Source organism: Notechis scutatus, chromosome 1, assembly GCF_049901735.1.
Source record: "Notechis scutatus isolate UNSWTSFEM ecotype Mainland chromosome 1, rNotScu1.2, whole genome shotgun sequence".
Classification (NCBI taxonomy): Eukaryota; Metazoa; Chordata; class Lepidosauria; order Squamata; family Elapidae; genus Notechis; species Notechis scutatus.
In genome coordinates, this window is record NC_142009.1 from 286,236,594 (window position 1) to 286,263,674 (window position 27,081).

The window sequence follows — 27,081 nt, forward strand, 5'->3', positions numbered from 1 at the left end:
CTCAAGCGCTGTCGAAACAAGATGGTGGCGCCCAAACAAAATAGGCGGCCTGGTACAAAATCATCCACGGACCGGTACCGGTCCGGGGCCTGGTGGTTGGGGACCACTGTACTGGGGGATTTTTTTCCAGAGATTTACTGGGGGACTTTTTTTTCTTCTCCCACCACACTGATTTTGGTCCAAATCTGTTGTTTTCACAAGGTTATGCTGACAACATAGTCTTCAGTCCATTCACATAATTTCTGTCTTGTGAGTGTTTTAAAGGTATTATTTTAAATGTATTTTTAACGTTTTATGTATTCATTTGCTTATTTGATTTATGCCTGCCATTTTTAAATTAAAAATGTACAAGTTTTCATTAACAATTGAGATAAATGTTCATCAGTATTAAAACCATTCAGACTTCTTTAGAATGTTGGAAAACCCTAACTGCAGCATAAACATATCCAACAGGAACTAGTATTTAGTACAATAACAAATTAGTCACACAAATTTTAAAAAAGTTAAAACACAACATATTTTAACATTTTAGCGTAATGTAACTCAAACCTGAGTAACTCCAACTCTGACATCCCTGCTGACTGAGCTGGTTCCTTTCAGAATATCACCACTGGTTCGTAGAAATCCAGAACTTCCACGAAGAAAACCTGTCCCTAGCAGTTCCAAAGCTTCCATAAATGAGATTTTGCGAACGTGTTGTCTAGCAGATGCTTTTATAATAAAAAAAAATACATATAATCATACTCCACATATACACACCACAGTCTTTCATTTACTTTCATCTTTTACTATAGGGCTGAAAGGTTGCCGAACAAGGTCATTAACCAAAGATGACCCGTATTGTGCTTTTAGTTTGTGAAGCCAATCAGAGTTGTTGGGCAATTGAACAGCCTATAAATATGGCAAGTAAATAATTAAAGAAACAATCATGGATAAAATATTCAAATTTGTGCCAAACTATGGCATTTATGGAAAAGTCTTTCCATAACCAGCAAGATCCTTTTCTTTTCTTTTTTAAAAAACAACTATTATATGAGACTAAATCACATTGGATTAAGTGAAAATAAGCAACAGAAAGATTGCTACAGGGACATTCCTCTTTGCAGCTACTCTTGCACTTCATATTCATCTATAAAACATTCTGAACTCAGTCTACATACTGGTTAACTAAGCTAAATCTAGTCATGGTTACACGCAAGAGTTGAGAGGTCTGATCCACTGTCTAGAACAACTTATTTGACAAACAACATTAGAGATTAGGCTATCATGGAAACAAGGCTTTTATGAACAAAATGAAGAAAAATTGTATGGGTCAATAGTCCAAAACATTGATGGAGGGCATGAATGGCTCAAGTGTTTCTGTATTACTGAGTACTGTAAAGCTTTGTCAAAGGGCAAATGTTACTCTAAATTAAGAAATATCATTAATAAAATAACCGTATTATATCCATGTACCCATGCATGCAACTTAATACAACCTGTTTACATCATGTTACCCAAATGAAGCTGTGTTAGCTTTATCCTCATTAAATTACATAATTGAAAATATTGTAATTCTTTAGGTAGACTACATTTTCTTTCCAAGAGAAAAAAAGAAAGGCTAGAGTAAATTTGCTATTATTAATAGTAATTAAATTGGTAAGTTTAATTCTTTCAATGTTATGAAATATTTTCATTGTCATCAAAATGGAGATAGAACACATCAAATAATCCATATAATAGAGGTACATCTATGAGACTCTGGCAGCCACTTCTGTAGTGCAGATTGTTAACATTCAAACTGAGCTGAATGGAGGCAACTAAAGTACTGGATGGGTATTTGAATGTCTACCTCTAGAAAATTTAAGTAATTTTTACTATTTACAATGTTTCCTCATATGCTATTTCTCCTTTCATTGGGGTACTATTAAGTTTAATTGCCATTTAGTTAATTTGTTTCCCCCTTTAATTTTCCTCCCACTTTACCACTGCAGAAAGTAGAAATATTTTCTGTCACTATTTTTATTCTGATGTAGCACACACTGATGACCATATATTTTCTTAAATATGGTAATGGTCTGATATAGTTTAGGCAAAATATTCATATGCATGTGTGTATATATGTGTCTTTGTATATGGTGTGTGTGTGTGTGTGTATGCTAGTTGATATGTTATTAGTTATTATGTTAACATATTAGTATATTAGCTATTGTCATATGGTAAAATCCTTCAGTGACTGATTCTGAAGGGTCTTTATTACCGGTAGTGCTTACAATTTCCTGAACCAAAGTAAGGATGAAAAAATAAATAAACTCACCTGTGGCTTGTTTTGATGTTACAGCACTAATCAATACATAGCCTAAAAGCTTAGAAACGGCCATTCGCACTTCATAGTTGGATCCTTCAAAGGATTTAAAACATAGAGTTACTACACTATCTATGTCTGTACTCCACATAAAAGTTGCTTCAATCTGAAGTTCAAGAAGACACTATATTAAAAAAAAGGTGGGGGGGAGGAGACAGAGAAGCAAAATAAAGTAACCAAATAATGTGTGCACAAATATTATGTAGCTTAAAAATACCTAAAACAAAATGGGTTGCATCCAACAATGTCTGTCAGGCAGGAAAATAAAACCTATCATATAAATTTAGGGTTTCCTAAATCTGACCCATAAACACATAAGATCAACAAAGAGAAAGGGAACACCTTGTTGTAGAATGTAGACATTATTATTAGAACTTTGAATAGTATCCATTCATCTGGAGAGAAAACTAATTAGTGGGGCTTTTATTTATTTTTATGTACGCACACTCACATATATACATACACACACACTCATAGACATCTCTTGGGCCTCATTCTTTATCAGCCCAACTCACTTCACAGGGTTGTTGTGGGAAAACAGAAAGAGAAAGAAGCATTATGCACATATGCTGCCTTGAGTTATTTATAAAAAATAATAAAGACATGATAAAAAAAACTAAAAAAATTTCAAACCTAGATTAATATCAAAAATATCCATGTATTAATTATGGATATAAGAAAATAAAAGGAAATAAAAGCATATAAACCTAAGATCATTAAACTTTACAAATTTTCAGCTCTTGACAAAGGAAATAAAATATTTCAATCATTCTTCCATTGGAGGGGATAGACTTTAAAGTACTATACACTGGTACCTTATGCAAACTTCGTTTTTGTCATTCCAGAAAGGATCATAAATTGCTGGTTGTACTGAATAATTATTCCAAAATGAGCATGAGATCCATTTAGGAAGAAAAAAAAAACACTACAGAGCTAAAATGCCAATGTTAATTGCCAAAGTAGAGGAATATTTTTTTAAATGACACAAATTCAATATCCTAAGAAAAATGTATATGGGTAAAGAAAGTTACTTGATGTGACTTATAAACCCGTTTTTTTGCGGGGAAGGGAGTGCCTCCAAGTTATTGTGGACTTCTGGTGACTGCCTGAATTAGTCCCTGCAGTTTTCTTGGCAAGATTTCAGAAGTAGTTTGCTTCTTTTCCAGAGCTTAGAGCAGAGGTCTCCAACCTTGGCAACTTTAAGACTTGTGGACTTCAGCTCCCAGAATTCTCCAGCCAGCTATGTTATGCTGGCTGGAAATTCTGGGAGTTGAAGTCCACAAGTCTTAAAGTTGCCAAGGTTGGGGACTCCTGGCTTAGAGAGATTGACTGGACCAGTTGGCTTTGTGTTTAAAGTGGAACTAGAACTCATAGTGTCCTCATTTCTAGCCTGGCCCCTTAATCATTACACCAAACTGTCTCTCTGTAATAAATATATACACTACTGTTGTCAATGAATCTTGTATACAATTTTAATAGACGTAAATTAATATCTTGAATTTATTTGTGACGGAAAAATCCTAACAAAAATGTTATTTTCCATACTTATATACGCCAAAATCTTCTTGGTAATACAAAACAGTGGTTACAATGGATGGTGTTTTATTCTTCATGCAACATATGAAATGGTATACAAGGAGATTAATTATAGAAAGGAATAATATTTTACCTTTGCAGAAGCACAACGAACTGCCATTGATCTATCTGTCAAACATGTACGAGCAGCTTTGTAGATATCTCTGTGACAAGGAACAGCAGCAGCTCCCAACCCTTTCAGTATGTTTTGCAAACTTAGCATGATCTCATATCGTCCTTGAGACTGACAAGACAAAAAAAAATAATCTTATTACAGGATAAAGGTACCAGGATTTTTTTTTTTTGCATTTTTATTTTGCTACTCTTTAACAAACAAAACTTTAGTAACATCATAATCGCATTAGGTGAATTAGGTCAAACATTTTGCCAAAGGTCCCACTGTTAAATTCATGGCAGAGAAGTCACGGCACAGTACTGGAAGCTGACTGTCTCTAACAAGTTTCAGCACTTTATTACTGAGCTATTGAAAACTGAATTCATTTTACAAAGAGTACAAAGAAATACTTGTAGACCACTCCTGCATTAATAAAGGTGCACGTGTGACTATTTAAAATAACAGTACTCATCATTTTTAGGCAAGCCAATTATTTCACTTAAAACATTTTCATCATATCATTCAGTCAAAAAGTCTATGCCATCATCTTTAACATGATTATTATAAATAAAGCAAGTCAACACTAAAGATTTCCAATAGGCACATCACAATAAAAATATAAAATATCAGTAAGAATAAAAACAGGAAGCAGAGGGAATGGAAGAAAAACATTAAATCATGGCATCAAATGTTAATGTTTATGTTAGTTTTGATAAAGATTAAAAAGAGAAGAAAAGTCTTAACAAAGACTCATTATACTTTGCAATTAGCCTATTTATGATTCAAAGAAGTTCTGCAGAAATGTAATTTGTTTCTGACATATTATCCTCAAATGTCAAAATCTCATATGCATTAGACCTTCATTAAAAGTGTTTTCTTCACTACTTTTAATCAATATTTTATTTCACCTTTGAACACCTGCTCATTTACCTCTGCATTCTTCATTGCTTTAAGAATATTTCCCACAGTAGTCACAAAGCTGTTGCCCAAAATTCTTCCCAGCTTTTTGTATAAATAGCCCAAACAAACCACTGCAGCACTTTCAGAACAGAAAAGGAAAAAAATGTAGTCAGGCAACCTTTAAAAAACATTATTAATATTATTCTATACTGCATTTTATTATAAACCAATGAGATTCTTAATAATCAACAGCTATTAATAAAAAGCTTTTAAATATTAAATTATTTAGGAAAATTTCCTTAAAGTTAGGTTGCCATCTCCAGCAGTATGTTGACTGGTAATTCTGCACAACAAAATTGAAAGACAACCAGTTATACAAGGTAGGTTTAAGATATACATTTCAGAATCACTTTTAAAAAATACTAAACTGATTCACAACCTGGCACAAAGAAACATTATGGATTTGCCTTCGCAATTGAATGTATTACTTACAAGTAGTCCTCAACTTACAACCATAATTGAGCCTGGTAATTATGCTTGTCAGCTGTGACGGTCATAAAGCATAAATGTGACCCACCCATTTTAACAATTTTTTTATAGTTGCTAAGCCAACACCATAGCTGCTAAGTGAACCCATTCTTTGTTATGGGTGGTTTTTGCCAGAAACCAGAAGTAAATGTTAGTTTTTGACAAAAATATTGTAAATTGTGGTCAAATGACTGCAGGATGCTGTACTGTAAGCCAAGTATTCCTCTAAGAGGACTATACAGTTTGCATAGAAGTGTAATTTATTAGACAGCATTCCACCAAATTCCAACAGCTCAGTTACGGACTGAAAAGTCAGCCTTTGCTAGTAGAAGCATATCCGTAAAGTCCTTGACAGCCTCAAAAATTAAAAAAAAGCACAAGTGCAAATCCCAATGACAAAAAAGTTGCCTATGCCAGAGTGTACATATAGAAAAGCATAGTATACTTTAAGGAGGCAAGAGTTTGTGATAACTTTGCCATTGGCGGTTTTTTTTTTTTTTTAAAATCTAGCCTTTTTCCAAATTTTCTTACTCAAAGTATAACTGGCACTACCCTCTACCTGATGAACTGTGATAAGTGTTTGATAGAGATTCCTTTATTTTGTTTATTTGTATCTGCTTTTCTGTCATTTTCTGAGATTGATTAAAAATCAACATGTTATTCTGCACTTCTAAGGAATTCCTACAGAGTATCTTTCCTTTTATATGGAGGAGGAATAATAGCATTCTCCTAACTATCAGACAGAAATACAGTAGTTCCATTCTCTGATATTCAACATTCCCATGCAAATGTCTCTAATATGGTTTCTAGCATGCATAAATAAATAAATGAATGAATGAATAAATATTCCATTTCAGTTACATTCCAAAGTATTTCATCTTTTTATTTACAGTTCTATTGACACTGTTAGTGGCTCCTTGCTTAGTTCTTTTTACCCATCTTCAGGCAGTATTTATTTTCATCAAAATCACTTATTTGTAATGAAACTCACATCCATGTACTCATCAACTCATCTCTCCAAGATCAGACATTACATTTCTGTTTGTCTTTTTCTTTCATTCATTAATTCATGCTCACTACCATTTACACCATTTACATTCAAAGTCATATGCCATGGTCATAACCAGATGACTCTATAACTTCCATTCCCTATAATGCCTTTGGCCAATTTAACCTTCATATGACAGTTTTTTTAGTAATATAGAGGAACCAATCAGGCTATCACTCTTAATAATACTCACATAATTCAATGATGCTTTGTCATATTTTGAACAGTATGCCACAAGCTCAAGCAAAACTCAAATTTTCCCAAGTATGTTCATATCTTATTGAAGCTACAATTTCTAATCTAGACATATCTTGCATTACTATTATTGTCCACATGTCCACAACTGAGAGCTGCATACTGTGAACAGATGCACTTAAGATGAAGATGAAACAGAAGCAATCAATATGTCTTAATCTATTATCCTCTCAGCCTATCTGAATCGTTTCTTCAATTTGAAGCGAGTCCAAGTTCTAAGTAGGAGCCACCCAATGTAACTAGACTTTAAAATAACTGATATAAGGGAGCAATTATTTTCTTTACTATAGATTTATACAAGATAAATTCAATGTGCATATGTTAAAAGAAAGCATTTGCAAAAATGTTTACTGTATATTAAGATAAGTTTCATATAATGAAAAGTATGAACTGTTGTGTACAACAAATTTTATGCCCTTTTTAAAGAATGAAATTGTGTTTCAAACATATAAACTTTATTAAAATTAAAGCATTTCTTCCATCTGTATCCAGAAAAGGAACACCCATAATTGAAGAATCAATGATGTTATATCCTGGAACTTGAGCTTACTTGAGGTTAAATGTTTTTCAACTGTTAAAGCCTATTTTTAGGTCATGTATACTTCCTATTCCTTTGAAAAATCTTATGCAATCCTCATAAACTCTAGCTATAACTTAATCTCAAGAATACTGTAGGCCAATGTAAAGGCTATATTTTTATGCTAGGGGCTTCTTTCTGCTAGCAGCTCACTTGAGAAAGGATGAAGCATTATTGGTGCCAGATTAGAGATTGGAGCTGTTTATTTGATTGTAATTCTTGAGTGCCTGTGTTTAAATACCCGTCTGGTTATCCACTACAATATATAAATGCCAATCCAAGATTTCTAGGCATTCCTCCAATTGCTGTGTTTTCATCACAGTCTCTTTTTCTACACTAAATTGTTTTGATTATTCTGTTCCCATCATCCAACTATAGACTCATTCCTGGACAAGAATACAACTAAAAAGAACAGGAACAGAAAAAAGAACTAAAAAGAAATTGCCTTTGTGTTGTGCAAATGGGCAGTGCATGGGAAAAGATAGGAAACTATGGTTCTGTTACCAGGCCAACGAAAAATTGGATGCAGTCCTATTCTAATCTTCAAAACTCACACTCATATTGTATGCAATTTTGTTATTTTTATTTAAGATTCTATAGGCTCTATGATGAAAAAATAATATTTTATTATGACCGTGGTGGACTTTTAAACTTACAGTTTAGTAGGTAGATAGCTTGGTGAATCATCTTTACTGAGAATAAGTTCGTTGCATTTGTCAATTGTTTGGTGAACAGAAAAAACATCTCCTGTGCTATATAATACAGCAAGGTTCTTGGCAATGAGTTGTCTAGCAGGAGGTCCTGGTGTACTGGTTAATAAAGATATCAGTTGTTCAACAAGTTTGTTCTGTTTTTCCCTTATATCAGCCTGGAAATATAGAATACATTGTTAACATTCAAACTCTGAACTATCTGAAAAGCTTCAGACCACTTTCAGTTGGGTTCAGACTCATTCAAGTGAAGTCCGGCTCAAATTCAATTTCCATTTCTAGTCACTAGTTAGCTCCCTAAATGATACCCCTTCCTAGGAAGAAAAGGAAGATCACAGGAAACAAATATATGTTCGGTTCTAGTTGTATCATTTTTACCTGATTAGTTGCTGGTAAAAGTTTTTCCAAAAACCTCAGCCATTCCAAAGCAAATTCTGCTTTCTGAAATTCACCCAGCTGATTATAAACTTCTTCATTAAACAGCAAGCTGCAAGCCAACTCCATTCTTTAAAGCATCTCCTTTTCTCTATGTGAAGCCACTCATGAAGGCACATAGGAATGTTGCTGTGTGATGTCAGCATTTACTGGCTGAATGAAAAAGGGCACCTGGATAAATATATAATAAATATATTTAAGAATGGAAGTGACATATTTTAATTTCAACATTTAATCTCAGGTGCCTCACTGGCATTTTAGAAGTGTTAATAATTCTTGAAACTTAATTATTAAAATATCTTAAAATCTGGCAACAAGAAGCCATTCTAGCATACAAGAAAGATCACTTGTAGACTGTTGTATGTTTAGATTTTATCCTTCAGTTCTGTCAAAAATTCATGGTGAAGTACTTCCTTGTTTGATTTTTTCCCCATAACCTCTCTATGAGATATGGGACAAAAGACAATAATTTACCCAAAGCCAGCCAACAGACTTCAGACAAAGTCTGAAGATGTACTTGGGTTTCCAACATCTTAACCACCACACATTAGAAAATTGTGATGCTACCAGGCTCATTATTTACACAGCACAGTGTGATATGGGATATAGATCATGTGTTTCACCTATGATAAGTTATTCTCACACTGATAATAGTATTTTGATCCTTTCAACAGAAGAGACAACACCCCCCCCCCATCCTCTGAATCAAAACATATGAGAAGGCAGAACAGGTTTTGCCATATTAGAATGTATAAATCTAGGTTTCTTAGTTGATACTCATTGGAATTATTCTGCTGCAACCATAATGCCCCTTTTAATAAATATTACTATTTATTAAAAGGGGCATTTGTGACCTATGTGACCTATTTGTGACCTATGGTCACAAGCCACAGTCATCCCCATCTTCAAAAAGGGAGACCCAAGCCTAGTTGAAAATTACAGGCCAATCTCCTTATGCTGCGTCACCTGTAAAGTCATGGAATCAATTATTAACCAATCCATCATCCTCCACTTAGAGACAAATAACCTACTCTCCAATAAACAATTTGGTTTCAGAAAAAAATTATCCTGTAATCTACAACTCTTACACTGCAAAAACATATGGACGACACAACTCGACCAGGGCAAAGCAATAGACGCAATCTACATAGACTTCTGTAAAGCCTTTGATTCAGTGGTACACGACAAACTACTCCTAAAAATAAAATCCTATGGTATCTCTGGACAACTGAATAACTGGATAGAAGCATTCCTGTCAAACAGACAACAAATGGTCAAAATCGGGAGCGTCCTATCAAATCCAGTACCTGTCAATAGTGGTGTCCCCCAAGGCAGTGTTCTAGGACCAACTCTCTTCATACTCTACATAAACGACCTCTGTGATCATATCAAGAGCAATTGCGTTCTCTTCGCTGATGATGTAAAGCTGTTCAATACCACAGACAATACTGCTACCCTACAAAAAGATCTTGACTATGTATCAGAATGGTCAAACAAATGGCAACTTCAAATCTCAACAAATAAATGCTCTGTCTTACATATTGGCAAAAAAAATCAGAAAATAAAATACAAGCTGAATAGTCAAGAACTTGTTGATGACCCAAGCTCTGTAAAGGACCTTGGAATACTCACCTCTAATGATCTAAGTGCTAGAGCCCACTGCAACTACATAGCCAAAAAGGCATTAAGAGTTGTTAACCTAATCCTATGTAGCTTTTTCTCTGGTAATATCACACTACTAACCAGAGCATACAAAACATTTGCTAGACCAATACTCGAATACAGTTCATCAGTCTGGAACCCACATTACGTATCTGATATTAGCACAATTGAGAAAGTCCAGAAATATTTCACAAGAAGAGTTCTCCACTCCTCTACTCGTTGTAGAATACCTTATGCCACCAGACTTGAAATTCTAGAACTAGAAAACCTTGAATTACGCCGTCTTCGGTCTGACTTAAGCATGGTATATAAAATCATACATTGCAATGTCCTACCTGTCAGTGAATACTTCAGCTTCAACCATAACAACACAAGAGCACACAATAGATACAAACTCAAAGTAAACCGCACCAAACTTGATTGCAGGAAATACGACTTCAGCAATAGAGTGGTCAATGTCTGGAATACTCTACCCGACTCTGTAGTTTCTTCCCCAAACCCCAAAAACTTTAACCTTAGACTGTCTACTATTGACCTCACCCCTTTCCTAAGAGGTCTGTAGGGGGCGTGCATAAGCGCACCAACGTGCCTACCGTCCCTGTCCTATTGTTTCTCTTATTCTTTTATTTTTCTTATACGTACCCATTTCATGTATTCACAACTATGTATACACTTATACTTATTATCTTGTAAACAATTGGCAAATCAAATAAATAAATAAATAAATAAATAAATAAAATATTACAGGACCTTGAAAGTTTTGTTCTATAGAACAACCATTTCCGGTTCAGATTGCTAGGAGGTAAATCAGATCCCACCTCACCCTAGAAGTTTTCGTTCAGGAATTCTCAAATTGTAAGTCAAGATAATTGAGCCACAACCACAATTGAGCCCAAAATTTCCATTGCTAAGCAAAGCAGTTGTGCTGTGTTTTGCTCTATTTCATGACCTTTTTGCTAATCACTGCAGTTGATAAGAGAATAACAATGCAGAACAATGCAATTGTCATAAATACATGCCCAAATTTTGCTAAATGCCCAAATTTTGGTCATGTAACCATGGAGATGCTGCAATGGTTGTTAAGTGTGAAAACCGGTCACCAATACAATATTTTAAAGTCTGAGAACCCTTGGAACATATAGATTAAAACAGGGGTCTCCAACCTTGGCAATTTTAAGGCTTGTGGACTTCAACTCCCAGAGTTCCTCAGACAGCTTTGCTGGCTGAGGGACTCTGGGAGTTGAAGTCCACAAGCCTTAAAGTTGCCAAGGTTGGGGACCCCTGGATTAAAATACAGTGAATAAAAGTAGAATATTTCTTTCTTTCCCAACCATAAACTCAAAGAATCATTCATATGGGAGTCACATGGATTCATTTATAATTTTAGGAAATTGCATTAACTCAGCTTTTGGGAACTCTTCTTCTAAAGAACCAAACATTAAACATTCTTTGCATTTAAGATTGGTTTATTATGACAAGAAAATAAAATTCAGAAACGAATAGGATAATGATAGAACTAAATGTGGAAAGGGAATTCAATTGGCTCAGATTGTATAGTATCCATCAAATTTAAGAGCTAGCTTGAGAATAAAAGTACATCTCATTGTAACTCCATGTTTTAGTATGAGTCAATCTTTTATATTGTCATTAATTTATATGAAGCATTGTCACCGATTTTTTTCTCAACATTTATATAGGACATGACAATACGTAATACATGCTTCTACAAATATTTTTGTCAATTTTTTACAAATATATCTGAAGTTTTCTTCTGAAAGTTGATTTTCCTCATGAATTTGAGGGTAAATTCTTTGTTCTGTCATAGTCTAATTTAATTGTACAGAAAAGAGAATTTCTATCATTAAAAGAAGAGGCAGACAGACATGAATGCAGTTAAGCTGTCCACTGAGATCTGATTATCTGATGTAATTTAAGAGAACAGACTTATTACTTATTTATACTGTTATGATAGCTGGTTTCTACCCAGAGGAACAAAGTCCTCTTACTGTACAAACTAAATCCATTTGCTAGGTAATAAGTCCTACTGAAATTAATAACCTCATTTCTAAGTGGCATTAGGGTGGCAAGTGTACTGCAGAAAACGCCACACATCTTATTTTTTAAAAAAAATGCCTATCACATGTGTGGCAAAGCAAATAGGAATTGCCTGATAGTTGTCATGTACTATAACTACATTTTCTGTAGGTATTCTCCACTATTAGGATTTGTATGATAAAAGAGATATAGTCTAAGCAGACCCAATAGCATAAAAACTTCTCCACATTCTATGAACGTAGTACAGTTGTTTAGTTTGCATCATGTAGCAGTAGAGCCAAATAAAATGATTAATTTTAGTAGATTGCAGAATCCATTTTATTTATAAAAAGCCAGCATTTTTCTATGGCAAGAAAACATGAAGATTTAGAAAACAAGTTACAGCTATTACAATTTTTATAAAAGCATGTGCTAAATATACAAATAGTCAAACCCTTTCAAAAATGATTTAGAAATATTCACATGTTTTCTAACCTTTTTACTTACAGAAAACTGTTACTGGACTTTAATTTGGTCTTTTTAAAGAGTATTAATATGCAAACAGTAAACTATCTGCAGTCTTTCCGCTGCTTCTAATCTGGCAACCCGTATCTTGAAAATTATCTGCCATAAAGGTGCAATATTGTTTGGAACAAAAAGCATTAATGAAGTCAATATAATTTACTCAAATATGATTCTGTGATGTGATAAAGCAGATTTTTGGGATTATATTTCACACAGCAAATGGCGATTTATGCAACTAAACACATCTCTGATTCCAAACAACAATCTATACTTCATTTATGATTTATATTTACAAATATGCCCCCCAGGAACTTTTTCTTGCAATGGCCAGCAGAGTGGAGTAAGTTTTTTAGATTCTTTAGGTAGGACATGAATTAGTGGGTGCAAATTCTACATATATTAGAATTGTTACCAAACAAATGACATGTGAATGGAATGTTTAAAAGAGGTGGTAGGAAGTGATTCATTGGAGTGTGCAACAATTTGGGGATTAACTTTTCTAACTTAAAACCCTCCCAATATACGGGTCTACTATATGACCAGATTTATTCTTGATTTATATATAATAAATTATCTTACTCCAAAACTGTATAGATGTGATTCATCCTTGAGTTTGCAAATCTCTATGCACTTCCTTGAGAAAAAAGTGCTACTGAACCAAATGAAGAACATATCTGAGCAAACATCTATTGGATGAAACAACAGCAGCAGAGGCCCTGGCATTTGTGTGGTACAATTTCTCCTTCTGCTCATAAAAGAAATATTCTATTCATGATTAACTACAGTAATATATATCTATCTATCAATGACATAATGAACTTTCCCCCACAGGACAACTGTAATAAGGAAATAGGATGAATATTAAAGCTTTGTAATATGAAAAGATTATACATCTATGACTACTGCGAACTATACAAATTCAAATCTATTTTAATGCAATTCTATCTTGACATTTCTCTTTCCTTACCTGAAATTATTAAGATCAGTACTTTTTTGTAAAAATATGAGGTCATTTTTGCTCAACTGTATAATAAGAATATTCAGTTCTCACGGATAACTCAAATCCATCAAGCATAAATCATAATTCTGTTTAATTACATGGTAGTCCTAAGAAAGAAAGAAAAACCATGTACCTAGTTTTGGGCATCATTAAGAACACTAAATCTTGGCAAAGAGAGTATCAATAAAATCAGTCAATAGAACCACTACCCAAGTTCTCATCTTAGTTCATTACCATTAAATTTTAATGATGTAAACAAGAGCATACATAAAAATATTTCTGGAATAATATGCTACTAACAATGATCTCTGTCCTCTCCTCCATCCTTGTGTGGTTAAAAAGTATCTGCAACATGGGAGACTCTGAAGACTTGCATAACTAATATTTCAGAGCTGTTCTCCTTAAGCAAAGAAAATCCCCTAATAAAAGACTGATCATGATAGGAGGCATAGAATATTCTAAGTATCTGGAAGAAAAGGGAAAGCAGAATAAAATATCCTGATGAAAAATGTGATTGACAGACCACAAATTTCAAGGTATGGTTTCTATGTCCAATTAATTAAATGTTATAGTAATTTGAAAGGGCAATTAGAGGAACTATAAATAAAGATTATTGATAATCTTGTAACCATACAGCACCTTATTACTACTTATGCCATTAGAAGGGAAAGAATGGAGGATGGGCTTTTGTTACATGCCATCTGAATACTTAGAGAAGAGACAAGACATAAATCTAATGAAAAAGTAAATGTAAGAAACAAAAATAGTCTTGTATCAAGTTTCCTTGCTGTTTTAAAGAAATGAATTGAGCATTAATATATAGCATTTAACATTTGAGTTAAATCCAGTTGATCATTCAGTAAAACTAAGCATTTTTCTAAATTAATTAGGAGATAGACAACAATACTTATATGTACAATTGATTTTTAAAAAAAAATACTTACAGAAGCTTCACAATTCCTTTTATGTAGTCACTATGTTTACAGCTAAACTATGCCATTAGCTAAGTTTCTTTGATATGGAGTCAAAATAGCTGCTCTGTCTCAAAATAAATTTGCTTATTTGGCAAAAAAGTTTTAGCTGCTAAATAATGGTATTCTATGCAATAAATAATTTCCTACTGCAATTTGAGTTACTCATTCACCCTTTTTTGGTTTCAATATTATGACGCATGGAATAAGCTTGTGCTATGAAGTCTTTTTCTTTTATTAATGTCAGACATAAACTGGTCTATTCATGAATTTCACTCAATACTTTCCCTTTCTTTTTCTCCAGTCTCCTGACTTTATGACCCGTGTGATGCTAGCTTTTATTGTTCTGGCTATTGTGACTTTCTGTTGATCTCTGTTAAGATCTTCTCCAATCTTCTTCTTAGGATTTAGAGGTGCTTTTTTAAAAAAAATGTGCCTAAAAATGAAATCAATTTGGAATGTTTTACATGTAAACTCTATGCCCTTGGCACAGCATATATCAAATTGGACCTTCAGAAAGAATAGTCAATCTTATATTCTCACGGAGAAAATCTAACTATGGGTTGCTTAGAATCAACACTAACTTGTGTTACTATATTGTTTAAAGATAACAGCTGTATGTGAAACAGTTTATTACAAAATTAAATGTTTTGTTAAATATTGTATATTAATTCCAGTATGGAAAATCAAATGAACTTAAATGTTTCAGTTGATCTATTTGGCTTTTATATGAAGCAACAGGATGGGGGGTAGGGGAATATTTCTTGTTCTGAAGAGTGTTTGGTGCTCTCTGATCTTGGATGTTTTCTTGCAGATATTTCATTACCCAATCAAAGAACATCATCAGTTTTAGGCACTGATGATGTCATCTAGTTGGGTAATGAAATGTCTGCAGGAGAACAACCAAAATCAGACAGCACCAAAGACCGTACAGTATAACCATACTCTTATATTGATATTTTTTGTATTATTACAAATTTGAACATATTTCACACTTATCAAAATTATATCCTTGTACAATAAACAATCAGAACAGTGTCCACAGCAAAGTATGGATTCCAAAATGATGCCATGTATCATCACACAACTGCTATAACTTATTTCCATCCTTACATCGGATGCAAGTATGCAAGTCATAGCATTTGTGCTATCACATTATAACTTGTGTGTCGTCATTTTCTCTCTCACATCCCTACAGGTACCCAGAACCACAAGCATCCCATTCCATATTCAGAATGGATTGCTTTGAACATCAAAGAAATTAAAAAGGAGAGAGAACACAACACACCAACAATCAAAAACGATGCTGATAGTTTAAGAACAATATTTTAATTCTGCAAATAAGAACTACAGATCGCAGACCCAGAGCTTTTTTCTTTTAAAAAAAGTTATTCCCATTTAACTGCGTTTGGTATGCTTTGATCCACACCCTTTTAAAAAGTTTTTTTCCTCTTTTTTAGTTTTTTTTAGCACGTCTTCCTCGATTACGTATCACTCACACATAGTTCCGATGAGCGCCTACCTTTGGTTACAACCATTCCCTGGAGAGCTGCCCGCCGCCCGCCGTCTCTCCCCTGCATCAGTTAAACTCAGTTAACAATGTGGCTTCTCTCTCCTGACGTGTCCCCAGGCTCGGCACGCTTTTTGCCAGCCGCCAACGCTCCCTAAGGAAAGAGATTCTTCTCACCCATCTGTAGCCGCCGCCGCCTCCCGAGTGGGCGAGCCCGGCCAGCCTCTCCCGTCCGGCCCCAGGAAAAGGAGAGAACTCCGAGTTCCGGCAACTCGGAGGAAACCTGACCAGGCTGCAGGGAGCCGCTTGCTCGGGGAAAGCAGGCGACACAGGGCGGGGTTCTGCTCGGGCTGCCACCGCGCCGGGATCGGAATTCGTCCCTCCGCCTCTGCCTCTCCAGGGGAAACCCGCACCCTCCCTTCGGCCAGGAGGAGGAGTTGCTGGCGGGGCCACCTTCGTCTTCTCCCCCTTCCCCGCTTGGATGGCCGTTTAGGGCCGCCTAATCGGCCCCGGAGCCATCGAGCGGCGGCGGCTGAGCTCGGCTCCGGTCCCTCCGCCAAAGCGGCCAAGCAACGCTGTGAAGCTGCTTGCTCAGACCGAAAGGGAAGCTGTGTTGTTCTCTCCCGGCGCGATCCCCTTCTCTGCAGCCACTCACACGACCACGCTCCGTGGGCCTAAAGGCTTTGCACATCTTTTAAAATTTCAATTATCCTGAACCGGAAGTTGAGGGAATGGCTTGATTTTTTAAATTTTTTTTACAGTTGAGTAGTGAAGCTGTTTACTTTAGTTTTCAAGCCTTTTAAGTCCTGTGGGTCTCTCGTTTTCCCAGCTGGGCTGAGAAAGTGCTTGTGCTTCAATGCGCTGTTGGAAACGGGCCCACTTTTTTAGCTGAAAGGCAAGTCATTCCACCCTGCTTGAATTTCTCTGTGGCTTCAAACCTGTAGTTCATAAGACTCGCCAAGCTAAATGTCACAACTATTATGTGAATTCTGTGACGAGTTCATAGACCATAAATTCATAAACTCTAGCTAAACATGACTCAGCGTACTGTGCAAAGAGCCAAGGCATTTGAGGAGGGAATTATTACCCAGCAAAAAATGTCTCCATCCTTTAACACAATATGACACAGCCTCTGTTCATAAAATGTGTTTATTTCATTTGCACGCCCTGGATGTGCAGATTCTGTCTCAAAAAACCTCAAAGATAATGTGTGTCCCCAGACACATGGGTTATAGCTAGCATCTTGAATTATATTTGGAAACGAATCAGTAACCATTTTAACTCTTTTAACAATGGTGTGCCATTGCTATAATAGGTGTGACAGTTTCTGTGTGAGCCAAAGATTTAAGACAGCCTATATAGATAGAATTGGAGTAGTCCAGATGACAGGTGACAAGTGTGTTACACTTAATATTTCTAATTCCAGAATCAATGCCTCTAATTTCAGAAAAGGCAACTGTCCAGAGCTGATCAAAGGGTTTCTTTGTCACAGCTGCCACCACTTTTCCAGTAAGATCTGTGAGTCCAGAATGATCCAAAGAGCAAGCAAACAGCACAATTTTTAAAAATCCGAACTTCATTCACATAAATCCTTGTCTCCTTTGTAGCATGAGTCAATTTTAGAATTGGAAGGGAGGCGATGTGAGAATCATATTTTATTTCAATTCATTCATTTGAAAGCCAACAACTACAGAAGTTATACCAGTGTATGGAAGACATTAACAAAGGATATAGAATGGAATTTAGGCCCATATTAGGAAAATAAGAGGTTAATAAGAGGTTTAAAAAAAAGAGGTTACAATTCAGCATCTATAAATGCCATAATCCTGCCCAAAGTCCTTCAAAAAATCTCCAGAATTAAAAAGTGTTTAAGAATTATAATTGCAAAAATAAAGATACAAAAATATAGAATAAAAAGAAAAGATGCAGAAAATAGAAAAAATAAGAATGTAGTAATGAAAAAGAAATAAAGTGGTAACTTTATCACAAATATAAACAATTTTAGTAATTTATCACCTTAGAAGACAAATTATCTTTATGAGAAGAGAAAATTAAATATGGGATCATTTAAGTGTCTTTAATTTTAATATTTAATTTCAATCCTGATCAGCAGAAGTCCATTAAGGATTATCAGAAATAAAGTATCTATTTTAACATTAATAAACATTGGATAAACTGAATAAACATTAATAAACACTGAATAAGCTTTATATTCCTTACTTTTACTTTTAACAATCTTGATCTTGAAATAATGTTTTAGAATGTGATTTCTCTTCATTTTTTCTTTGTGCTAACAAAATTCTTTAAAGCTTTAATAAGCCTCTTTTGTAAATCCAATACAGGAAAATTATCCCAGTCACTCTCTTAGTTTATTATTTGTATGTTATTTTTAATTAATAAGACATCAGCGGGTTTCCTTTGTAGTCTAGCATCTTCTCTCATATCATTCTTGTAGGTTATAATTACTAAATATACTTTAAAATAGGTCTCAATGTTGTCAGGTAAAACTTGTTCCTCTTCCAAACCATTTAAATACTATCTAAAAACAGACACTCTTAAAATTAGCTCCTAGATCCCTGCTTCAAAAATATCTTTCAATATATCCAATGTTAAAATATTTTTCTTCATTCTGTATTAATAATACAAATTTAAGTGTACTTCTCCTTTAATTTTAATATTAAGTTCCCCCTAGTTCCCTGTAGTGTTCAATCTTCAAAGTCCATTTCTATCATGTTTTTAAAGAATTAAACAAAGCTATGGTAAGGTTTATTATGATAAATTCCAAAAAAAATTCAAATCCATCTGGATCCTTTGTTTTTAATTTTCCAAAATCAAAATTCTAATTACCCTTTTCCTGTTTATAAAAAAAATGTGTGCATACATGCATCTCTGAGATTCCTGGCAACTGCCTGGACAAGTCCCTGGAGTTGTTTTGGCAAGATTTCAGAAACGGTTTGCTATTGTCTTTTCTTGAGGGAAAGACAATGACTAGTGCAAAGTCATTAAGCTGTCTTTCATGTCTAAGACAGGAATACAACTCATGGTCCCCAGCTTCTACCCTAGGGGCATCAAATAGGTGGCTCGCGGGTCAGAAGTGTCACGCGCAGGCCACGCCCACCACAGCTCCACAAAGGGGAAGTGTCTCAAAATGTCACTTGATGGCAACATGACACTGCGAGTTTGACACCCATGTTCTAGCCTATGCAAGAGCAGTCTTCAAAATTGCAAGCACCTGTGCTACTGCCATTCCTTCCATTTGAGCCAGAGATGGTATTCAGCATGTTCTGACCAGTTCTGGAGAACCAGTAGCAGAAATTTTGAGTAGTTAGGAGAACCAGCAAATACCACCTCTGACTGGAGATTTTACAGTATCCTTCCCCTGCCACGCCCACCAAGCCACGCCCACAGAACTGGTAGTAAAAAAATTTGAATCCCACCACTGATTTGAGCCTTTCCCCCACATTAGCACAGCAGAGAAGCCAATAAAGCCTCAATTTTGACACAGGTGTGGGAGGTGAGGTGTGTTTTTGGAGCTCTGCAGCCACCAGTAAACTGAGAAGAACAGCAGCCTTCTGTTTTTCTTTCAGAGGGAGTGGATAGTCCAGAGAAAAATATGTACAAAAACCCAAGAAAAGAAAGCACAATTTAGAAAGATGCAAGAGCTCTACCTACTGGCCATTAAAAGAGAAGTAGAAAAGAAGAAATTCCAGAGAAAGGGAATAAAAGTCAGAATAGGCTCTGTAAGAAGGAAATATTAATGCATATATGATATAGATCATAGTATATAAGTAATAGTTTAGAAGAAACATTGTGATAGTAATAGAAGATTGGATAAAGATAATAGGAAGTATGTAGTCTCTGTGTGTATATATACACACACACACAGATAGAGATAATAGGACTGTATGTACATACAATGTGTGTGTTTGAGTATATGTTCTATGTATATACAGTATCTCACAGAAGTGAATACATCCCCTCACATTTTATAAATATTTAAGTATATCTTTTCACATGACAACACTGAAGAAATGACACTTGGCTACAATGTAAGTAGTGACTATACCGCTTGTAAAATAGTGTAAATGTGCTGTCCCCTCAAAATAACGCAACACACAGCCATTAATGTCTAAATCCCTAGCAACAAAAGTGAGTACACCTCTAAGTGATAATGTCCAAATGGGGCCCAAGAAGCAGTTTTCCCTCCCTGGTGACATGTGATTCGTTAGTGTTACAAGGTCTCAGGTGTGAAGGGGGAGCAGGTGTGTTAAATTTGGTGTTATCGCTCTCACTCTCTCATACTGGTCACTGGAAGTTCAACATGGCACCTCATGGCAATGAACTCTCTGAGGACCTGAAAAAATGAATTGCTGCTCTACATAAAGATGGCCTAGGCTATAACAAGATTGCCAAGACCCTGAAACTGAGCTACAGCCCAGTGGCCAAGATCATACAGTGGTTTAACAGGGCAGGTTCCACTCAGAACAGGCCTTGCGATGGTCGACCAAAGAAGTTGAATACCCGTGCTCAGCATCATATTCAGAGGTTGGCTTTGGGAAATAGACGTATGAGTACTGCCAGTATTGCAGAGGTTGAAGGGGTGAGGGTCAGCCTGCCAGTGCTGAGACCATACACTGCATGCTGCATCAAATTAGTCTGCAGGGTTGTCATCTCAGAAGGAAGCCTCTTCTAAAGATGATGCACAAGCCCGCAAATGGTTTGCTGCAGACAAGCAGACTAAGGACATGGATTTCTGCAACCATGTCACGTGGTCTGATGAGACCAAGATAAACTTATTTGGTTCAGATGGTGTCAAGCATGTGTGGTGGCAACCAGGTGAAGAGTACAAAGACAAGTGTGTCTTGCCTACAGTCAAACATGGTGGGAATGTCATGGCCTGGGGTTGCATGAGTGCTGGCGCCACTGGGGAGCTACAGTTCATTGAGGAAACCATGAAAGCCAACATGTACTGTGACATACTGAAGCAGAGCATGATCCCCTCCCTTCAGAGACTGGGCCACAGGACAATATTCCAACATGATAATGGCCCCCAAACACACCTCCAAAACGATCACTGCCTTGCTAAAGAAGCTGTGGGTAAAGGTGATGGACTGGCCAAGCATGTCTCCAGACTTAAATCCTATTAAGCATCTGTGGGGCATCCTGAAATGGAAGGTGGAGGTGCGCAAGGTCTCTAACACCCACTAGCTCTGTGACGTCGTCATGGAGGAGTGGAAGAGGACTCCAGTAGCAACCTGTGAAGCTCTAGTGAACTCTATGCCCAAGAGGGTTAAGGCAGTGCTAGAAAATAATGGCAGCCACACAAATTATTGACACTTTGGGCCCAAATTGGACATTACCATTTAGAGGTGTACTCACTTTTGTTGCCAGGGGTTTTGACATTAATGGCTGTGTATTGCGTTATTTGAGGGGACAGCACATTTACACTGTTATACAAGCTACTTTACATTGTAGCCAAGTGTCATTTCTTCAGTGTTGTCACATAAAAAGATATACCTAAATATTTACAAAATATGAGGGGGTGAAATACTGTAAGTACAAGTTTGGGCAGAAAAGAAACTATATAGTTTAAGAGTTGTTTGAAAAGATTCATGGACCAAAACAATCTTCTATTGGACTTTTTGGTTTTCCATGACAGAATTATTGTATGATAAAGAAGAAATATGGGAGAATGTGGCAAAAAATAAACATATAAATGTGGACCTGAAGTTACTGGTGGACATTTCTATTTTCTTTGCACACAAACATTAGCATCAGGTTAATTGTTACCTGTAGCAGGGATCCCCAACCTTTTCGACGCTGCGGCCCGGTTCCGACATCAGCTGGGCGCCGCGGCCCGGTACCGGCGTCAACTGGGCGCCGCCATCTTTTTATGACGAAAAGGCGCTTCCGGTGACGTCACGAAGCGCTGTTCGTCATAAAAAGATGGCGGCGCCAGCGCTTCTGGTGAGCTTTTTCGGTAGAAATGGCTTTCTACCCGGAAAAGCTCATCGAGCGCTGGCGCCCGCCATCTTTTATGACGAAACAGCGCCCGGTGAGCTTTCTACCCGGAAAAGCTCACCAGAAGCGCTTTTTACCAAAAAAGATGGCGGCGCCCAGCAACCAGCGGCCCGGTAAGGCTTGTTCCGCGGCCCGGTACCGGTCCGCGGACCGGCGGTTGGGGACCCCTGACCTGTAGCACATATGTCTCAAAATTCAATCTGATGAGTGTAAGGTCCATTTGTATCTACTCTCAACACTTGTCGGTTTCCATATGTGCCATGCTTCAGGACTACACCAGCTTCTGCACATTTGACATTAGCAGCCAGTTGTTTTTCACAATGAATCACAAACTGGGAATAGAGTTCTAGCCCAATTTCTTTTTCAATGTTGGTATGATATTGCATTCTTCTTCCTTTCAATTTACCACCCAGTGTGGCTTGTGGTATTACAAGTATACTACCTGGCAAATCCAAAATAGACACATATTTGCCATCTTCACATTCACTTAATTTCACATTCAGGATTGTATTGACTGTAAAAAATAATAGGGGAAAATACTTGATTAGCAGGTTGAAACATATCTTACATTATCAATAATGCATGTTTAAATTATCTTTATTTGAACACATTTATACTTTAGTTTTAGTATGGAAAAAAATCCTTAAAAGAACTGCTCAGATAGTGTAAAATACATGATACAAAGGAAAGAGAGAGGGGAGGGGAAAACAAATGAAAACATTCATGCACCAGTTCTTAATGGTCACATGCAGTGATGACAGTATATACTGTATAAATTGAAATGTGAGTACTGTTAAGTTTCCTATATAAAATATTTATTTATTTGCTAGTTCCCTCTACTGGCTCCCTGAAGCATTTATTTTTCGACACAAAGTCTAAAAAATTTGGAGCAAGGAAATGATTAAACTTCAACTAGATAATTTAGACAATTGTTCTAAGTTTCCGTCCAGCAAACAGTCCCATGACCCTTTTTCAAGCAACTTTCTGTACTATTGAGATGCCATTCTCAACATTTATTTACTAGGTGAAGTAAGGTCCAATTAAACTAAGAACTACAGTACTTCCTATTCAATTATAAATAAATTTAATTTATTATGTAGGAAATGATTTTGTCAATACAATAATTTAAAAAACTATAAAAAGATAAAACAGAAAGAGGTACTTTTTAAATTTCTGTAGGCTTGGACAGTAGTGAAAATTGAACTAGTTCAGGTTTGCTGAGTTCTCTGGCACTGGTAAGTTGTGCGACTATAATTTAACTGTCTGCTGTATTCGTGGCAGTAGCACCTACACAGCTACCGTAATCAAAGGGTGCTTCTGGATGGAAAGCATTTGCCGATGATTTAGCTGACTGCATTATATACAGTATTCGATATAGGGCCTCAGAAGCAACAAAGGATTTTGGCTTTATACTTTTAAAAGAGGATGTAAAGTAATTGTACAGCACAGCACAGCACAGCAAACTGCTGGAAGTAGTTGATGGGGTAAGAAAATATCATCCCTGTCCCATCGGTTTCTTAGTTTTGGTTTTAGTATAGTTTTTAAAATCTTAATATGTGTAGTTTTAATGTTTTAATTATTTTTTCTCCTTGTTTTATAACCTGTAAGTAGCTGAGAATCACTTGACAGATGGACAGCATACAAATATAATAAATAAATAAAAATAAATAAAATGTTTTTGTGCCACTTTCCCTGTTTATTTCCAAAGCAAACCCTAAAATATTTTTTGTTAAAAAAATTAAAATTTACATATAAATGATACGTAGATATAAACATAAATATAGGAATTTTATTAATGTTTGCTGCCTCTATTAACAAGAACTGGACATACTTTATGTACAATTGCAGTTTAGAAGGAAATGTCTGTTGTGCTTAAACTTCCTCACAGAACAAACTTTTATTTGCACACAAACACAATAAACACACTGTTTCTAAGTTCTAAGTTCCTAAGTTCTAAGAATAATTTCTCTGGAAAACCTACCCATTTTGGGAATAATATCTTCACTGGCCCCTTTGAAGAAACATACATAGATAATAAGACCACGTTGGATCTATATAAAATGACAAAGATATATTGAAATATTGTTATATATATTGATTGATTGATTTGGACAGTGTGATTTACTATTTACTGTAATTTAAAAACAATATTCTGTAGTCCAAATACTACAACTGCACAATCCTACAAATTCAATTAACAGATACTGTAAGATTCACCAAGTTAAATGAAGCTTGATTTCTAATTCACGAAAAAAAAATATTTCGAAATACATTTATAAAATGTTTGTATGTCTGTTTTCAATGTTTGGCATGCTGAAGCAAGACACATTTTTAAAACAAAGGAAACATTTTTGAAGAGTTTATGCTAGAATAAATTAGAAGATTTCCCTATTGAAATTCCAAGTATTACACATTTAGAAATAAATTTTAGAATATTACACATTTAGAAATAAAGTTCTAAATATTTTTATGTTCCAGATGTCATGAAGACCTGCATCAAATTTTTACATGTATTTTGAAATATATTCAGAATAGACATATGGTTGCTGTTTCTATCAACTGTATAAGAAAAATCGGAAGGTGCCTACATATTTTTGAAAATAAATATCGTTCAGTGGGATTAGTACAAGCTGCAGAAGAGACATGTGAGACAACGAATTATGTCAGTAGATGTCACACTGTCAAAGCAAGCGAATTTTCACATGCGGTAAAATCCTAAACCATTAAGTATTTTTTTTAGTGCCGGAAATGTTTCTGCATAAGTTACTTTGGTCAGGCACGTTAATAACCAGGTGAAGTACTTCCGTGTTATGAAAAATTCGTTACGGATTAATATAATAATGCACATTATGAGTTCCTGTTCATTTCAGGAAGGCAGATTATATACAATATGAAAATCTAATCTGTAGTGTTGATAGATAAGAGATATGAACTCTGGATCTCTGCGGATCTCGGAAACAGAAGTTGGGGCGAGAGTGATACAAGCATGCAGGAAAGCGAAAAGAATTTGGCCACCAACCGGCAAGATTCGCAATGCTGATATTACCTCTACCCATCTGGCTTCGGAATCCGGTTCAGCAGGCTTCACTTGCAGCTGCGCGTGCAGACACTGCTGCAAAACCACACGAGCTAATGGACTCGAGTTCGGGTCAGCCATAAACGCGCGCATACGCACACACGCGCCACTCGGAGGAAAGCAAACGGGGCCTCTAAAAGTCTTTTTCTCAAACTCCTCCTCCAGTCCCTCCTCTAAGTTGACGCAAACTCCTTCTGCTTCATTTCTTTGTAGTCCATGGCTATTGACTCTTTGTTGAGAGACAATTCGTTTCTCTGCCCCCTTCACACAATGTACAAACCTAGAAAGCAGTACAAATCGCCCATTGAAAGCAATAGCTGAATTTAGAATTATTTCACAAAACTTGAAAACAGAAGTTCCTCCTGTTTTGTAATTTGGATATATTTATGGGACATTATTAAACTCAATTCTGTTTATTCTCTTTAAAATGTACTATGACACAAACAAATGATTGAAAGAAAAAGGAAGACAGCATTTTTATGGAACTCAGAGGGCTGCAATAAATTTGGGGAAATGAGTGAAGGTGGCTCCAAGGCTCTGGTTAAAAAGGTAGGAAATACCTAGGAATCTGGATGCCTGGAGTGTCATTGGTTGGCCACGGAACAGACAAAAGTATGTGCAGTTCAGGTACAATGAGCAGTGGTGGCACAGTGGTTAGAATGTAGTACTACAAGCTACTTTTGCTGACTGCCAGATAGGTAAAATGAGGACTCAGATTATTGGGGGCAATATGCTGACTCTAAATCATTTAGAGAGGGCTGTAAAACACTGTGAAACAGTATATGTCTAATTGCTGTTGCTATACGGAGAAATTGTGGTGAAATAAATAGGTTCCCACTTTGTGATTCTCACTATAGTGTGGAGAGGAAGAAACAAAGCTTAGATATTGGAAAATGTACAAAAAGATGTGGTGTTGTTGGTAGGAGATGCATGCAGATCATGGACTGTGTTTGGGATAAGTAAGTTTTGTCCCAGAAGGAGACCAAGTCCAGGAGAAATGGCTAGGGAAAATAAAAGGAAGTGATTAGCTGAGGGAAGCCGAAAAAGAGCTAGAGTTCCATTGAGTCAAAAGGATTTCTCAGGAATGGGAAAGAAAGAAGGTAATGCTGTAAGTTGAGTGCATCAAGTAGCTTAAGAAAGCAAAAGGGAGATAAAGCAAAGATTCTTTGACAGAAGGGTTATTTGTAGTGTTACTTTAATTAGTGATTGGCATTGAGGTGCTTATTTAAAAGCCCCCAATGCTAGTAGCTCCAACCCTGTTGGGGAAAAGTGGTGAAAGCGTTTTACTCCGTTTTGAAGAGGTTTGAATGACAGGGGACTCTTCCCTCCATGTCCCTCCTGTGCCTGTGTTCTAAAGATGCCTATTGGGCGCTAAAGAAGTTTGCTTTTCTAATTCTCAGAAGATCTGGTGGAGAAAATCTCCATCCTTACAGTAATGCAGATGCTGTATCTTGTATGCATCCTTCCACAGCTGTAATGGGGAATATAGCTGGAAAAGGTTTTTCCCTCGCAATCTTTAAAAAGATTCGAGAGTCCTAAGGAAGTTAACTCATTAAATCATTGTTTCTCAACCTTTGCCAACTTTAAGATGTGTGAGCTTTAACTCCTAGAATTCATCAGCTACTATGCTGAGTTGCCAAGGTTGAGAAATGTATGAAATAAAGCGCAGTGAGCGAGGGAAACGCCAGAAGAGTCTTTACTGTCGCAAGTGCCGTTCTAGCCAATAGAGTCTACTCTATAGTTCCCCGAGATTTAAAAAACAAACAAACAAACAAGAACGTTCTAGCTTTATTGT

General features: G+C 36.1%; 2 protein-coding genes across 7 annotated transcripts in view; both read right to left on the reverse strand.

Moving 5' to 3' along the window:
• The window catches only part of HEATR5A (HEAT repeat containing 5A), a 75,074-nt gene extending 58,174 nt beyond the window's left edge, over window positions 1–16,900 (reverse strand). For 3 of the 6 annotated variants that reach the window (XM_087951769.1, XM_087951765.1, XM_087951768.1), the window contains exons 1-7: window positions 16,367–16,900; window positions 8,431–8,658; window positions 7,999–8,210; window positions 4,965–5,073; window positions 4,014–4,163; window positions 2,297–2,468; window positions 550–710 (exon numbers count right to left, since the gene is read on the reverse strand). In XM_087951769.1, coding sequence (XP_087807895.1) covers window positions 550–710; window positions 2,297–2,468; window positions 4,014–4,163; window positions 4,965–5,073; window positions 7,999–8,210; window positions 8,431–8,556 — 930 coding nt within the window. In that variant the 5' untranslated portion in view covers window positions 8,557–8,658; window positions 16,367–16,900. The other 3 variants (XM_087951770.1, XM_087951767.1, XM_087951771.1) reach the window with 2 other exon arrangements.
• Window positions 16,901–17,831: 931 nt separating this feature from the next.
• DTD2 (D-aminoacyl-tRNA deacylase 2) lies at window positions 17,832–25,401 on the reverse strand. Its single transcript, XM_026664520.2, has 4 exons — window positions 25,257–25,401; window positions 24,192–24,261; window positions 22,383–22,724; window positions 17,832–21,979 (listed from the first exon to the last, which is right to left on the reverse strand). Exons 1-3 carry the CDS (start codon window positions 25,377–25,379, stop codon window positions 22,399–22,401), a joined length of 519 nt encoding a protein of 172 aa, XP_026520305.1. The 5' UTR covers window positions 25,380–25,401; the 3' UTR covers window positions 17,832–21,979; window positions 22,383–22,398.
• Between the last annotated feature and the right edge of the window lie 1,680 nt (window positions 25,402–27,081).

What these genes read in the sequence shown, in the direction of transcription:
- DTD2 (XM_026664520.2), bottom strand. Translation starts at nt 25,379, where the DNA reads ATGCGCGCGTTTATGGCTGACCCGAACTCGAGTCCATTAGCTCGTGTG. An exon ending in CCGAAGCCAGATGGGTAGAG is followed by an intron (nt 24,262 to 25,256) that starts GTAATATCAGCA and finishes CATTTTATATAG; the next exon opens with ATCCAACGTGGTCTTATTAT. An exon ending in AGATATTATTCCCAAAATGG is followed by an intron (nt 22,725 to 24,191) that starts GTAGGTTTTCCA and finishes TATTTTTTACAG; the next exon opens with TCAATACAATCCTGAATGTG.